General features: G+C 39.9%; 2 protein-coding genes across 4 annotated transcripts in view; one reads left to right on the top strand and one right to left on the bottom strand.

Moving 5' to 3' along the window:
* LOC128697449 (uncharacterized) overlaps nucleotides 1-6,971 on the top strand; it is a 28,726-nt gene extending 21,755 nt beyond the window's left edge. For all 3 annotated transcript variants that reach the window (XM_053789123.2, XM_070094128.1, XM_070094126.1), the window contains one exon: nucleotides 1,588-6,971. The gene's annotated coding sequence lies outside the window, so the exon portion shown is untranslated. The remainder of the gene's footprint in view (nucleotides 1-1,587) is intronic.
* Nucleotides 6,962-17,753, bottom strand: part of LOC128697360 (hemocytin) — a 444,623-nt gene continuing 433,831 nt past the window's right edge. Inside the window, exon 91 of the mRNA XM_070093851.1 lies at nucleotides 6,962-7,654. Within this exon, the coding sequence (XP_069949952.1) occupies nucleotides 7,473-7,654 (182 nt within the window). The 3' untranslated portion in view covers nucleotides 6,962-7,472. The remainder of the gene's footprint in view (nucleotides 7,655-17,753) is intronic.

The raw sequence follows: 17,753 nt of genomic DNA, 5'->3' as shown, positions 1-17,753 counted from the left end.
CGCTCTTGTCTTCTCTTCAACTACCACCTTTCTATGTACATGTAGCATCTCACTTTTCCCTACCCCCCTGGGAAGTTCCAGCTGTTCGAGTCTGTTCTTTCTCCCTCCCTTGCTCGAAAGCCCAACTGTCTACGGTCGCTTCCCGCTCTCTTTTTCTTGACCACTTTCACTCTCATTCTCATGCCATTGCTGTGTACATAGATGGCTCTAAGTCTTCTGACGGCGTAGGATTCGCAGCAGTGTTTCCGGACAGCGTCGTACAAGGGCATTTACTATCTTCGGCTAGTATTTTTACTGCTGAATTATATGCCATCCTTACAGCACTTATCCGTATTGCATCTATGCCTGTGTCATCATTTGTGGTTGTCTCAGACTCCCTTAGTGCTTTACAGGCTATACAAAAATTTGATACACCTCACCCCTTAGTCCTCCGTATCCAACTTTGGCTACGCCGCATCTTTACCAAGCATAAAGATATTGTTTTTTGTTGGGTCCCTGGTCATGTTGATGTACAGGGCAATGAACAGGCAGACACTGCTGCACGGTCAGCAGTACATGACCTACCAGTTTCTTATAGAGGTATTCCATTTACGGACTATTTTACTGCAATATCTTCCCACCTTCACACCCGTTGGCAACAACGTTGGTCTACTATGCTCGGCAACAAACTTCAATCTATTAAACCGAGTGTAGGTTACTGGCCGTCTTCTTATCACCAGTGTCGAGGTTGGGAGACTACTCTCTCCCGTCTTTGCATTGGCCATACTCGTCTTACTCATGGATATCTCATGGAGAGGCGTCTTGCTCCTCTCTGTGAGAATTGCCAAGCTCCATTATCAGTCAGCCACATTCTGTTGGACTGCCCACTTTATCAACGAGCACGCAGAATTTACCTCTGTCGTCGTCTTCGCTCCGCTGCTCTCTCTTTACCTTCCCTTCTCGCTGATGGACCCACCTTTCATCCGGACTCTCTCATTGACTTTTTGACAACAACTGACTTACTTCACAAATTCTGATACCTTCAGCCCTTTCTACTTCAATCTCTTGCTACCCTCTACCCCCGTACTATCCCCTGCCCCGCTGTTTTCTGTAACCTGCTGATCATCCCCCCTCCCTTCTGCCATCCAATTCCCTTGCTTCCTTCCCTACCCTGCAGCGCTGTATAGCCCTTGTGGCTTAGCGCTTCTTTTTGATTATAATAATAATAATTCACAAATTCTGATACCTTCAGCCCTTTCTACTTCAATCTTTTGCTACCCTCTACCCCGTACTATCCCCTGCCCCGCTGTTTTCTGTAACCTGCTGATCATCCCTCCTCCCTTCTGCCATCCAATACCCTCGCTTCCTTCCCTACCCTGCAGCGCTGTATAGCCCTTGTGGCTTAGCGCTTCTTTTTGATTATAATAATAATAATAATTTGTTTGTCTTAAGAGCTTCACTCTTAGGGCTGTACACTTGTGTTTATTCCTGCCTTGCTTGAAATTTAACATCACTTTTTAATTCTCACCATTTCTTTTAAAGGCTGTATGCCTATCGTGTGAGTGATTAAGCGAGCAGGTTGTAACTGTATTTATTTCTTAATTGCAGCCTTGACTTGTCGGCGTGGGTCATCTGACACGAGCGAGGTGAAGATAAGGACAGCAGGGATATGGCAAAGATCTATTGAGCCAACCGCATATACCTACGATCCAACTGCCCCCTTTCACTCGTAACCAATCACCCTAGCCAGCTACACACCCAGCTTGAATACGTGTCTTGTCAGGCTACTCAACACTGGTGATAAGAGTGGCTATCCAACATTTTCAGCACTGGTGATCAGAGGATAAGTTCACCTTGGCAGAATTGTGTTGTGGAAACAGTCTTGTGTCCCGAACAACATAGACCCCCCTCTTCAACAACGGCTTCTGATCTTCAAAGCGCAGTGTCAACAACACTGACACACCCTTCTACAACTACATTTGTACAGATTAGCTTTGGATTCCCTTATTACTTTTATATTTTATTTTTCATATTTCTTTAACCCTTAAACAGTCCAAATATATCTGTGTTCACTTGCGCAGCGCCCTGAATATTTTGACAAAAAAAAAAAAAAAAAGATTTTATAGAAATAAAAAAAAAAGAGCACAAGGTAGTAAGTGGTCCCAAATTTTTTTTAATATGGTGCACACCGAGTGTTAAGACCCATTCTATACTTACCAAGCATCTCAGGGCAATTTTGCCAAATTTGGAGGCAGGAAAATTAAAACGTATATGTACGTTTGGGGCGCTACGCGTAAGAACGTATATATACATTTGGACTTTAGGGGTTAAAATAGGATTAATTCTCATGTTTAATTGTTTTACATTTATGCCTGAAATCATGTAATAAAAATGTTTATCTTCTCATGTTATGTTTTCCATTTATTTACATAAGGAGGAGCCAGCATTTTCAATTCTATCATGCATCTGAAGACCAATGTGAGATGGAATCCACAGAAAGTGCGCTGTGACTCCACTGTCCACAATCCTACCATACCTGTGTCTGGTTTCTGACAAGCATGCAACAATATATACTTAATGAGTTGAGTGCATTTAAATTAGTGTCTAACTTGCGTAGATACATGGATGCATTTGAGTACAAGAGTATGGCAAATAGTTCTGTTTGAAGGGTAGAGGCCCAGTTATTAATGTATACTCCAATTTCTTTGAGAGCCATCACTCTGTATGACAACAGCAGCACTGCCAGCTCCACCTGTGGATTGGTGAACAGAACCATCAACATAATTTGTGTAAGGGTGTGCTTTGGTTGTGATTTAAGAAATATTTTGGGGGGAAATGGAAAGATGGTAGTTTGGAATGGGGTAATATCCCCATTCAAACATAGATCATATATCTGGTTCATGTGGAGGTTGGTTCCAGTTTTTTCGATCCATCTGAAGGAGTGTTCACCAGTGCTGAGGAAAATTTGGAGGGCTTCTGTGCAAGGGTTTGAATGGGCTTAAGCATATTGACCCCAGTGAGGATATTTTCAGTAACGATCTCGGATGCTCGGAATATCAAGTTCTTTCTGCATATTTAAAATTTTGGCAGTACAAGGGCATCATGGAATGATCCTCATTGCTTCATTCTGCAGTTTTTCCAGCCCTCCAAGCTTCCAGTCAGATACTAGAGCAAGTAGTGGCACGGCATAATCATCCAATGATCTAATATAAGCAAGATGCATCATTTCCACAATTTTAACATTAGCACCATACCTGGGATGAAAACAACTCTCAGCCTTCCTTTGTATTGGCGACAAAGTCTTGCTACAACAGGTCCAACAGTCCAAGTAGTGGGACCTGAAAGCCTAGATACCTGTATCTGGTTATATATTCTAGAAGAGACCCATCATGCAACTGGATCTGGCAAATTTTGCCTCTGTCAAGGTAGACACCTGTTGAATATCTTTGTTTTATCAGTAGAGATAATGAACCCCAGGTCCTGATATGAGGCTAGTACACAGTTAAGGATGTTTTGGGAGTTGGAGAATCTGGTGATGAGAATCATATCAGCAAAACTAATCATATAATGATGGAGCTGGCTAGCATTAAGTAAAGCATTAATTAGAATATTGAATAGGGTGGGACTGAGCACACCTCCCTGTGGGGTTCCTAATTCAAAAACTTTAATTACACTTCTGTGGCCCTGGAACAACACAAAGACTTTGTTGGACAGGTAGCCTTTAATCCAGCAGAGAAGCCATCCTGCTACATCCATTCTGGCAAGTTCTCTAATGGCTGCATCAAAAGCAGATTTAAGGTTGTGTATTAGCTGTCAGTGTGCAGGGTGAGAGGTGGTTATGCAATGATGCACACTCCTTCCATGCATTATACCATGCAACAGGGGAGACAAAAATTGATTCTGTGCATGAGACAATTAAGAATCATCTTCTCAAATGTTTTACACAAGTAGCTAGTAAGAGGTATTGGGCAAAATGCATTTTGTTGATTGAGCTTGGGAATGGGAATGATGAGGCTGTTCATCCAAGATTTAGGGAGCTCCCCTGTTATATAGCTCATGGTACTTGGCATAACAGTCTGAGTATGGTGTAAGTAATAGCATCCTCCCCTTAGTGCTGCAACAAGTTTGAAGTTAGTGAAAGGAATGTTAGTCATCTTGCTGAGCATAAAACAAACAAGTCTCCCTTGCATCATATTTGTCCATTAATTTTGCCTGTGTGGTACTGGGAAGATTGTCATAGCTTGATGTAGCAGCCCAAGTACTGACTAACCATTCACCCTATCTAAGGAATGAGGGTGCACAATCTGACCAATTTTAGTACCCTTAATTCTATTTGTCCCTCCATGCCTGGCTAAGTGGGGTGTGAGCATTGGGAACACCGACAAATTTTCCCAGTCTGTTTGCCGAAGCTCTGTCATACGCTTCCTGGCAGCAACAAGAGCAGTTTGAAAGAGCTTCAGCATTTCAGGGGTATGATACTTTCTATAGGCTAGGCCTAGTCTGCGAGCAGTACGTTTCAATGTCCAACGTTTGGGATCATTTTAATAGGTATGATTTTTATAGGAGGTATGATTATTATGGAAGTTAGTTGGGTTTGGAGTACCAGGAGGTGTCAGTGGCAGTTCTAAGTAGTTCTGAATACTGCTCACAAGGTCATTGTTAAAGGTTTCAACAGAGGAACACTCATAGGAATTATACCAGTCTGTCACATGTGTGACAAAGTCATCATGCTGATCAGGGGGAACATGAAAGCGTTTCCATTTGAATATCCCACCAGTGAGGATAGTATTACCAATATCCAGAGAGGTTAGTCTTGGGAAATGATCTGATGATATATTTGTTACAATGAAGACTCAACTGGCAGAAGTATTGTTGAAGTCAAGACACAGATCAAGGATGTCTCCATAGATATGTGTGGGTTCAAGGTCACCTACAATTTGCACATTATTATGACTTATTTAAGAGTGACAACAGTTGTTTACCATTACAATTACCAAATTGAGTTTCCAATGCTTTTGTGTCTTGCATTTAAATCTCCAATAATAAGTGGAAGTTCAGACTGAGCACAAGTTGGGCACTCCAAATAATTAAACTTACCAGCAGGAACATACAAGTTAAATGTGTTGAAAGCAGAGTTCCAAATATAAATCCTAATGCCATGGTACTGAAGCCCTTTCATTTTTTTATGTGCAAGAAGTTGATGGGGAAGTAATTTTTTAATATATAAAACAAGAGTTGGTAGATTTGAGGTTATATGTAAAAAATGAGGGCAGTTTAGGGGGTTGGGATTGACCCATGAGACCCAATTCTGCCACGTATGTATGTATAGCTATCCACTGTATACAATACAACAGCCACATGTGGCATGTGAAGAGTACGTTATATTTTATTTGACGTAAGTCACACACCCATTTTGGCATGACCTCTCGACCAGTGAACTAGCAATTATGAGTTTAGTGGGTATGGGGCCTCACTGTTATGCTATATGATAGTTCAGCACCCAGCCACATGAAAGCCTGCCAATTCTGTGAAGTGATGTCTACAACTAGTGGAGCAGAATTGGCAGATTGTCCACACTTCTGGTCTAAGACACTGTTCTTTCACTGGCACTTGCTCATACATACCATTAATAATAATAATAATAATAATTTTTGTATTTTTTATTAACACATCGGCTGTCTCCCACCAAGGCAGGGTGGCCCAAAAAAGAAAAACCTTAATCATTCACTCCATCACTGCCTTGCCAGAGGTGTGCTTACACTAGTTATAAAATTGCAACATTAACACCCCCCCCTTTAGAGTGCAGGCTCTGTACTTCCCATCTCCAGGACTCGAGTCTGGCCTGCAGATACAGTAAATGTATAATGTATACAAGCCTAGCTGACATCAATGACATACTGCTATACAGAAAGCCCCTTGTTATGCAGAGCATTTCGGGTAAATTAGGTCACTTTTGTCCTTAGGATGCGACCCACACCAGTTGGCTAACACCCAGGTACCTATTTTACTGATAGGTGAACAGGGAAACATGTCCTCAGGTTTCCACTCGTCCTGGGGATTGAAACAGACCTCAGTGTGCAAGCCGAGTGCACTAGCATTTGAGCTACAGGACACCACACTGTAAATACTCTCTATACATTTGCACATAGCTTTATGTATATAGTATATTCTGTGGTGAAGGAATACATAGATTAAGAAATTTATTTCTGGTGGTTTGCCTTTTCCCTGCACTGCCTAGTTGAGAGTTTGCTGATTTATTTATGATAGGTGCAACAGGCCTAAACTACCACTTGTGTTTGTGATACTGCACTAACAATGTCATCTGCATATTGTATACAAAACATTTGTACACAATGTAAACACATGCACATTCAAATACTTCATGTTACTACTGTTCTAACGTGTATACATATATACCAGCACTGGTTATGTTCCTAGAAATGTTGCAGTCTGTGAAAGTTCCTGAAACATGGCTCCATACACAATGATGGTTTACTCCCTAAACAAACCCAATCTGCATATCACATTTGTCCACCAAGTGCATATTGGTGGTGTAATCAATGACAGCAGCTGGTCTCACAATAGATTCATTGGTGTCTGTATTCAGCTTATTATTAAATTATTATTACTTTTATCAATGCTCATGATTTTTTAGTATAGTACTACAGTAACTACAGTAGAATTGAGTTACTATAGTGCAGTATTTGCATGAACAAAAATACATGGCATAGTCATACTCACAAGACCACAAAGCAAGGTACCAATCTTCAAATATCAGTACTTTTGTTACTTAATTTTATGATTAAGCTGTTAAATCTAAGTAATTAATGCACTGTACATGAAACTGACATTAAATCACAGTTACACAGAAGATAGTACTGTACTGTAATCTACAATTTTGGATATACTGTACTATATAAGTTAGTGTTTAGTTCTGATTAATATAGTAATAATAATGTACTGTATAATGAAACAAAGCAAATTCTAGTAAAGGAGTCATTTTTATTATCACTTCATTACCAAGATGGATGACCCCAAACTTATGAAAGCTTGAGTTACAATCATCTGCACTAAAGAACATATTACATACATTTCTTTGGTTGTTAATTTACAGCTATAAATGTGTGCCCCTTAAGGAAGGTTCCTTGACGTTGGTGAGGGGCTCTTGATTTAGGGAATTGGATCTGTGCTCCAGTTCCCCGAATTAAGCCTGAATGCCTTCCACATCCCCCCCCCCAGGCGCTGTATAATCCTCCGGGTTTAGCGCGTCCCCTTGATTATAATAATATAAATGTGTGAAACATACCATCATTTGTACATTACTTTCTATTGTAAAACAAGATCCACATTACAATGAGCCTGTGTGTTCAAACACCAGTAATGGAACACATTCATAGATTGGGAACCCCTACTCATACACATATGTAAAACATAATTATCAGCAGAGATGGTGGACAAAAATATTTAATGCATTATATTACCACAACTACTTCTTATTGTTTAATACCCTTAATTTCTGGGAAGTTATCATTGCATATATGGCACTCACATTCTGCAATGTTATCATAAACGGCAGAGTAGGTGTCTCCTGAGTCACACAGCAACTCCACTTTTATCTTGTCAAATCTTGAGGGTTTACAACAGTAACATGAAGATACGTGCTCTGCTTGCTTTCCTGAAACACGAACAAAATACAATATTTAATAGCGATTTGATATGCATGGGCATTTTTTGTGGGAAGAAGTGTACCTAAAAAAAAAAAAAAAAGCTTACTGACACAGTATAGTTTAGCTCAATGTAAGGATCAGCTTATTTATGTGGCTATTGTATCTCTGTCTCTACATTATAATTTAATATACAATACTTATTAGCTGTAATTATATATATATATTTTTTTTAAGCGCTGTATAGCCCTTGTGGCTTAGCGCTTCTTTTTGATTATAATAATAATAATAATATATTTTTTAAGTGTATTCAGTATGAATCTTACTGCTCATCTGAACTCTTAAGATATCAACTCTTTCAGTGGCTGTCACATAGAACTACATCACTGATGTCAGGGTCCCACACATAGTTCTACGTCATGACCTCAGGTCACTTAGATAGGCTGCGAATCGTAAATTTTGGCCTACACATAAGAGAATGGGTCCATGCAGCGAGTGTGTGAAGTATATAAAAAATCCTGCTTCACGGTGCATGATGGGAAAAGCAAAACTGACCACGTGTATGATTTAAAATGATGACTTTGAGGTGTTTTCTAGGATAGATTATATTGGCTGTTTCTCGGTATCATTTGATAGAATGGAAGACATTTATTATTATTATTAACAACACACTGGCCGATTCCCACCAAGGCAGGGTGGCCCGAAAAAGAAAAACTTTCACCATCATTCACTCCATCACTGTCTTGCCAGAAGGGTGCTTTACACTACAGTTTTTAAACTGCAACATTAACACCCCTCCTCCAGAGTGCAGGCACTGTACTTCCCATCTCCAGGACTCAAGTCCGGCCTGCCAGTTTCCCTGAATCCCTTCATAAATGTTACTTTGCTCACACTCCAACAGCACGTCAAGTATTAAAAACCATCTGTCTCCATTCACTCCTATCAAACACGCTCACGCATGCCCGCTGGAAGTCCAAGCCCCTCGCACACAAAACCTCCTTTACCCCCTCCCTCCAACCTTTCCTAGGCCGACCCCTACCCTGCCTTCCTTCCACTACAGACTGATACACTCTTGAAGTCATTCTGTTTCGCTCCATTCTCTCTACATGTCCGAACCACCTCAACAACCCTTCCTCAGCCCTCTGGACAACAGTTTTGGTAATCCCGCACCTCCTCCTAACTCCCAAACTACGAATTCTCTGCATTATATTCACACCACACATTGCCCTCAGACATGACATCTCCACTGCCTCCAGCCTTCTCCTCGCTGCAACATTCATCACCCATGCTTCACACACATATAAGAGCATTGGTAAAACTATACTCTCATACATTCCCCTCTTTGCCTCCAAGGACAAAGTTCTTTGTCTCCACAGACTCCTAAGTGCACTGCTCACCCTTTTCCCCTCATCAATTTTATGATTCCTGTATAGTTCTTGTGGCTTAGCGCTTCTTTTTTGATTATAATAATAAAATAATAATTCTATGATTCACCTCATCTTTCATAGACCCATCCGCTGACACGTATACTCCCAAATATATGAATACATTCACCTCCTCCATACTCTCTCCCTCCAATCTGATATCCAATCTTTCATCACCTAATCTTTTTATCCTCATAACCTTACTCTTTCCTGTATTCACTTTTAATTTTCTTCTTTTGCATACCCTACCAAATTCATCCACCAACCTCTGTAACTTCTCTTCAGAATCTCCCAAGAGCACAGTGCCATCAGCAAAGAGCAACTGTGACAACTCCCACTTTATGTGTGATTCTTTATCTTTTAACTCCACACCTCTTGCCAAGACCCTCGCATTACTTCTCTTACAACCCCATCTATAAATATATTAAACAACCACGGTGACATCACACATCCTTGTCTAAGGCCTACTTTTACTGGGAAATAATCTCCCTCTTTCCTACATACTCTAACTTGAGCCTCACTATCCTCGTAAAAACTCTTCACTGCTTTCAGTAACCTACCTCCTACACCATACACCTGCAACATCTGCCACATTGCCCCCCTATCCACCCTGTCATACGCCTTTTCCAAATCCATAAATGCCACAAAAACCTCTTTAGCCTTATCTAAATACTGTTCACTTAAATGTTTCACTGTAAACACCTGGTCCACACACCCCCTACCTTTCCTAAAGCCTCCTTGTTCATCTGCTATCCTATTCTCCGTCTTACTCTTAATTCTTTCAATAATAACTCTACCATACACTTTACCAGGTATACTCAACAGACTTATCCCCCTATAATTTTTGCACTCTCTTTTGTCCCCTTTGCCTTTATACAAAGGAACTATGCATGCTCTCTGCCAATCCCTAGGTACCTTACCCTCTTCCATACATTTATTAAATAATTGCACCAACCACTCCAAAACTATATCCCCACCTGCTTTTAACATTTCTATCTTCATCCCATCAATCCCGGCTGCCTTACCCCCTTTCATTTTACCTACTGCCTCACGAACTTCCCCCACACTCACAACTGGCTCTTCCTCACTCCTACAAGATGTTATTCCTCCTTGTCCTATACACGAAATCACAGCTTCCCTATCTTCTTCAGCATTTAACAATTCCTCAAAATATTCCCTCCATCTTCCCAATACCTCCAAATCTCCATTTAATAACTCTCCTCTCCTATTTTTAACTGACAAATCCATTTGTTTTCTAGGCTTCCTTAACTTGTTAATCTCACTCCAAAACTTTTTCTTATTTTCAACAAAATTTGTTGATAACATCTCACCCACTCTCTCATTTGCTCTCTTTTTACATTGCTTCACCACTCTCTTAACCTCTCTTTTTTTTCTCCATATACTCTTCTCTCCTTGCATCACTTCTACTTTGTAAAAACTAATCATATGCTAACTTTTTCTCCCTTGCTACTCTCTTTACATCATCATTCCACTAATCGCTCCTCTTCCCTCCCGCACCCACTTTCCTGTAACCACAAACTTCTGCTGAACACTCTAACACTACATTTTTAAACCTACCACATACCTCTTCGACCCCATTGCCTATGCTCTCATTAGCCCATCTATCCTCCAATAGCTGTTTATATCATTCCCTAACTGCCTCCTCTTTTAGTTTATAAACCTTCACCTCTCTCTTCCCTGATGCTTCTATTCTCCTTGTATCCCATCTACCTTTTACTCTCAGTGTAGCTACAACTAGAAAGTGATCTGATATATCTGTGGCCCCTCTATAAACATGTACATCCTGAAGTCTAATTAACAGTCTTTTATCTACCAATACATAATCCAACAAATTACTGTCATTTCACCCTACATCATATCTTGTATACTTATTTATCCTCTTTTTCTTAAAATATGTATTATCTATAACTAAACCTCTTTCTATACAAAGTTCAATCAAAGGGCTCCCATTATCATTTACACCTGGCACCCAAAACTTACCTACCACACCCTCTCTAAAAGTTTCTCCTACTTTAGCATTCAGGTCCCCTACCACAATTACTATCTCGCTTGGTTTGAAGGTTCCTATACATTCACTTAACATCTCCCAAAATCTCTCTCTCTGCTCTACATTCCTCTCTTCTCCAGGTGCATACACGCTTATTATGACCCACTTTTCGCATCCAACCTTTACTTTAATCCACATAATCCTTGAATTTATACATTCATATTCTCTTTTCTCCTTCCATAACTGATCCTTCAACATTACTGCTACCCCCTTCCTTAGCTCTAACTCTCTCAGATACTCCAGACTTAATCCCATTTATTTCCCCCCACTGAAACTCCCCTACCCCTTTCAGCTTCGTTTCGCTTAGGGCCAGGACATCCAGCTTCTTTTCATTCATAACATCAGCAATCTGTTTCTTGTCATCCGCACTACATCCACGCACATTCAAGCATCCCAGTTTTATAAAGTTTTTCTTCTTCTCTTTTTTAGTAATTGTCTACAGGAGAAGGGGTTACTAGCCCATCGCTCCCGGCATTTTAGTCGCCTCATACGACACGCATGGCTTACAGAGGAAAGATTCTTTTCCACTTCCCCATGGACAATAGAAGAAATAAAGAAGAAGAGCTATTTAGAAAAAGGAGAAAAACCTAGATGTATGTATATATATATATGCATGTGCGTGTCTGTGAAGTGTGACCAAAGTGTAAGTAGGAGTAGCAAGATATCCCTGTTATCTAGCATGTTTATGAGACAGAAAAAGACACCAGCAATCCTACCATCATGCAAAACAGTTACAGGTTTCTGTTTCACAGTCATCTGGCAGGACGGTAGTACTTCCCTGGGTGGTTGCTGTCTACCAACCTACTACTTACATATAGTACTACTGAAATAGAGATGATTTTGGTTCGTTTCTGGACAGGAAGTACTGTATCTTGAAAATGGGCTCAAAATAGCAGAAATATTATTTTTTTCTGATTTTCCTGAGGATATACATGTATTTTATTATACAGGAAATAAGTATAATAAATTTTCCTGAGGTTATATTTTATTATACAGGAAATATAATAAATTTTCTATTTTTGTGTGATTATGAATTCAAAACAGAAGGCAAGTGTAATATAGGAGAGGACGAGGGACATGATTAATGAACGGAGGAAATGTTGTTTTAGCACCAGAAATGTTTACATTATTTTGCACTATGTATTTTTAAATTGTTATTTTTTGTAATTTTTTGTAAAATTGGCCAAATTACTAACTTTGTGCACTTAACAGGGTAGCTGCAATAGATGACTGGTTTCTTATGCTCAGTCAATAGGACGGAAGACATACTAGTGAAACGGCTAAGAATTTGGTCAAATGAGCCAATGAAATAGACTTAACCCTTTCAGGGTTTCCGACGTACTAGTATGCATAAATTCTAGCCCCTTTAAATCAAGCGGGAAGAGGCTGGTAGGCCTAGATGTGAGAGAATGGGTCTGCGTGGTAGGAAAAAATTCGGGGACCCAGTGGTGCATTGTGGGAACACCATTTTAGTACACCTTGTTCACCATGCCTCGCGGTAAGAAACCCCTCGGCAAATTGGGACACTTGTTCCCCAGTGACAGTTCTAATACAGATGGAAGTGTCAGTGAAGATGAGTTTCAAGGTTTTGATGAGGTTGTGACTGAAACTAATGACCGTAATACCGGTAAGTGAGGAAAACCCAGATGACCCTCAACCTTCCACCTCTGGTGCTGGGTCGTCTTGTTCACTTTCAGTTGTAAGAGAACAAAAGAGGAAACTCGTATTTTCCCATATCCAGGACTCAGATGGGAGCAATGGTGATGATAGTGAATATGAACTACAAGCTCTTGAAAACAGTTCCAGTAGCGAGAGTGAAGTGTGAAGTAGAATATTCTCCAGTGAAGCGTCAGTATATACGACGCTATATGCACTATGGTAGTGTGCCATATGCTATTCCAAGGGGAAGGAGTACATCTCGGAGTACATCCTGTGGCTGTACAACAGGAACAGATAGTGAAAATGAAGATGATGGAAAATGTACATGCATCTAGTGGTAGTAGTGGTGGTGCCAGCCGTGAGGCTCCAGCAGTGGGCCATGCTGCCACCCATGCCGCTGACTCAGCTGAACTACAACAAAAGCCACCATCCCCCCACCCACCCACCCCACCAGCCTTCACAACCACAACCTCCACAACCACAACCACCTGTCAATATCCAGTACCCACCAGCAGACCACACCTGGGATTGGCAGGAAGCTGCCAATTTTGTTCCCAATCCCCATCACTTTGATTAAAGTCAAAGTGGAATACAGCCATCTTGTACACTTGGGAACAATGCCACTGAACTAGAATGTTTCGAGTTATTCTTTGACGAACCCCTGATGGAAATTATTGTCAGGGAAAGCAGCAGATACTTAGATTACACCATGGCAAACACAATACTTTCACCAAAATCACGCCTACACCAGTGGAAGGAGGCAACTGTGACTGAGATGTATCTCTTCTTTGCCACAATAATGCTTATGCCAAATGTGTATAAGCACAGTGTCAAATCATACTCGTCAACAGACCGCCTGATTGCAACCCCAGGTTTCAGTGATATAATATGAGTGAATCGATTTGTGCTACTATTATGTATGTTTCACTTCTCAGACAAAACCAGGCCTGACAGAAATGACAGGTTATATAAAATCAGAATGTGTTTGTGTATCTGAAACAGAAATTCAATGTGTATTTTTACCCCTTCAGGAAGCTTGTTATTGATGAGTCTTTGATTCTGTTCAAAGGAAGACTGTCATTCAAGCAGTATATACTAAGCAAGAGGAAATGCTTTGGTATAAAGTTGTTTGTGCTTTGTGACTGCTACAGTGGTCTTGTATTGGATATTATTGTGTACACTGGAAGTAATACATTGCAAAATACCAGGAAGTTATTGGGCATCTCTGGTGATGTGGTTAGAACAATGATAGAACTATATCTTGGTAAGGGGCATATATTATATACTGATAACTGGTACACAGGCCCCTCACTCAGTGATTTTTTGCGAGTGAACATGACAGATGTGTGTGGCACAGTGCGTGGAAATAGTAAGCATATGCCCAGGTTTGACGCTGGCACTCGTAGAGGTGAGGTGCAGGCGTTTGCTGCAAATGCCATCATGGCATTTCGGTGGCATGACAAACAAGATATCACACTGTTGTCATCAGTTCACCCTAACGAAATGACAAACTGACAGGCAGAATAGACCAATGAACCTATTCTAAAACCTGCAGCTGTGATGGACTACACCCTCAATATGCATTCAGTGGACAAATGTGGCATGCAGATTGGGTTTGCTGATTGTGTTCGCAAGAGTTATAAGTAGTACATAAAACCCTTTTTCCATATTCTGGACATTTTCATGCTCAATGTTTATAATATGTATAAGATGATGACCAGCATATGGCGAATTTTGTTTGTCTGTCATCAGACAAATAATATTCAAGTACCAAGGAACAGCACCTGCATTAGAAAACCGCCCACTAAATTATCAACAACTACTGTGAGGGAAAAGTTCAACAGATAGGAGTAGCGAGCGAGTATATGGTAACGATAGTTTGATTGCCGGCTGCTTGTTAAGGTAGGGTCAGTCTAGCTCCCGCTATCCTCCCCCCACCCCGAAAGGTGACGTGTGGGGCTCCGGCCAAACAGTAATCACTCGACTCACAGCTCCCAGCACAACTGTAAGTAAAAGCCTCTGCTCCTATTCTAGTGGATACTGGTTGAAAGCTTCACTTTTGACCAATAATAAACTTAGTCCTTTCAGTTTTAAGCTCCACATAAGACTTTTCGATAATCACCACCTTTTTTAAATATCTTGCACTTATCATGGAGAGTGATTTCTTAAGCAGTGGGTAACCTGTCTCTCTTTCCAGCTTGGAATGACAGATCGGGTCACCTGCCAACCAACGAGAAGTGTTGAAGGAGACGGACTGAAAACGGTCTTGGGACGTCACTTCATGATCTACCTACCTGATTAGTTGTACAGGACACTACCCCTCATCTTTGCAGCGGTAAAGAACCTGCATTCCTGTCATCTGGACTGACTATTCAAGGCTATAAACTCTGTAAAGAACTAGTCGTTGGGTTGTCACTCAACACCTGTGACCCCCCCCCCCATCATCAGCAACGGCTACAATTTCTACAAGACAGTGTCAACCAGACACCCCAGTATAACTGTACATATTAGCGTTGAATTCAAATGTCATTTTTCCATTTCGTTTTTCTTTCAAGTAGGATACACCTTCATGTTTTATCTTTGCATTAATAAATAATAAAGTGTTTATCTTTGTGAATTATTATTTCTTTTTCTATTCATTAATTTTCCTGAGGAGGAGCCAGCCTTGGTAATACTGTCTGAAGTTGTTACATAGCTGAGTAAGCCTTCACAACTACCTTCTCGTCTGAGGGCAGGTGATCACTTCCTAATGAAACTTCCTGCTACTGCTTTCAAGAAAAAGGCTCAGAAGAGGTGTAACGTCTGTGCACATACAAAAAAACGCCCACAACAACACAGACACACTCATTTTATGTGTGAGGAGTGTAAAACACCACTGTGCATGACACCATGTTTCAGAGACTTCCACAGGTTGCAGAACTTCTAGAAACATGTCTTGTGACTGTATATGTGTATGAAAAATATAGAGAAATAGTAATAAACAACATTTTATATTGTTCATTTGTGTAAACAAGTTTTTTAAACAATATAATGACAAGTGTTCGTGCAGTCATTGTGCACTATAGAAAGAGTAAATATTTACAAAATAGTGCTCATATTGGTCTCACAGGCCATAAAAGTTACTTGAAAAGAAAAAATATTTAAAAAAAATAGAAAAAAGTAGGAAAAACAAAATAAACAATTACTGGGTGACCGGCAGTCGGCAATGTTGCTGTATGCAGTTCAATTTCTGTCAACTTCACGCCTCCATATCTCAGTAAGTATTGATGGCCAAAAAATTTTTTTAGCCTATAAAGTTTAGAAAAAATAATTTTTTTTTTTTTTCAAATATTTTTTGACCCTGAGAACAAGTCTGGGAGAGGGCCTGTCGACCCTGAAAGGGTTAAAATAAGACTCATATCAAGCGAAATTGCCTATGTATAAATTGCACTTAGACCGCTAACTGTAAGTTTCCATCAAATTTTGTATTTTTGGGGTCATTACCTTTAGAAAAAGATTCTCCACCATTTCAGAAGAAAATATAATTTAAAAAAAGTAGATATTCTGAGAGCAATATTAACCTTTAAACGGTCCAAGCAGATCTACGTTCACATGTGTAGTGCTACAAAAGTAGATCTACGTTTTTTTTTTACATATTTTCAAATACACCTACCATCCGACTTACGACCGAGTTTGGTTCCGAGAAACCGGTCGTAAGTCGAACTTTACTACTGAATATCAACAAAACATTTTTGTAATGACTTTATTTTATTGTTTTATTTTGGCATTTCATGTTTTACTTTACTTTTTATGCTGTTAGTACTGTATTTTATACTGTAAGGTTTAGGATAAACAATGTTTACAACACAAATAGTTGTTTTTTTTCCCAGAAATTTGGCATAAAAAACACGGTCGTAAGTCGGATGGGAGGTGTATAACAAAAAAAAAATGGATCAAAATTTTTTTACACATTTTCAAATGTAAAAAAACAAAAAGAAGATCTACTCTTTTTTACATACTTTCAAATGTTGAAAAAACGTATATATACGTTTGGACCGTTTACGGGTTAATTTCAGGGGTCTGGACAGTGAAAGGGTTAAATACACTATTACAGCATATGCCGCTCACTGATCTACAATTTCGAGAGGAAACTGAAATCTACGTTTTGGCCAGTCCTGGACCATTATCAGGTCACGGCTAATACATCATGTAAACTTTCTTCTCCACACTGTGTACTAGTTGTGAATTGTTCCAGCCATGGTATTGTAACTTATTCTTCACAGTTTATACTACTAATGAATATGAAGTTTGCCTATAAAAAGTATAAGGTCAATATTTTAACACACACACAAATACAAAGATGGGAATGTCATAAAAAACTTAAGGATTAAACAGCTCTCCACAGGAGTGAATTAAGGTAAACATCTTATGTTCTACCATAAATATTACTGTCAGTTCCTCTTCACTCTTTATCTTGTGGCTATTTACAGGGGCAGCACCAAAGAAGGAAAAAGGGGAAGCAAGGGAGAGCTAAAGCCCCCCCCCCCCAAAAAAAAAAAAAAAAAAAAATTCATCAGCCCTATACATAAAAATATAAATAGTAATAATAATTCAGACATCCCACTTTGACAATTTTCTTCTTTTTCTCTTTAGTAGGCTATACGGGAAAACGGGTTACTAGCCCACTGTTCCCGGCATTTTAGTTGACGTTTACAACACACATGGCTTACGGAGGAAGATTCTTATTCCACTTCCCCATGGATATAAAAGGAAAAGCAATAAGAACAAGAACTTTTTTTATTTTTTTTGTATTAACATATCGGCCGATTCCCACCAAGGCAGTGTGGCCCGAAAGAAGAAAAACTTTCATCATCATTCCCTCCATCACTTTTGTCAGAGGGGTGCTTTACACTACAGTTATAAAACTGCAACATTACCACCCCTCCTTCAGAGTGCAGACACTGTACTTCCCATCTCCGG

This window comes from Cherax quadricarinatus, chromosome 44, assembly GCF_038502225.1.
Source record: "Cherax quadricarinatus isolate ZL_2023a chromosome 44, ASM3850222v1, whole genome shotgun sequence".
NCBI lineage: Eukaryota > Metazoa > Arthropoda > Malacostraca > Decapoda > Parastacidae > Cherax > Cherax quadricarinatus.
This window is presented reverse-complemented; position numbering and strand designations above follow the sequence as displayed.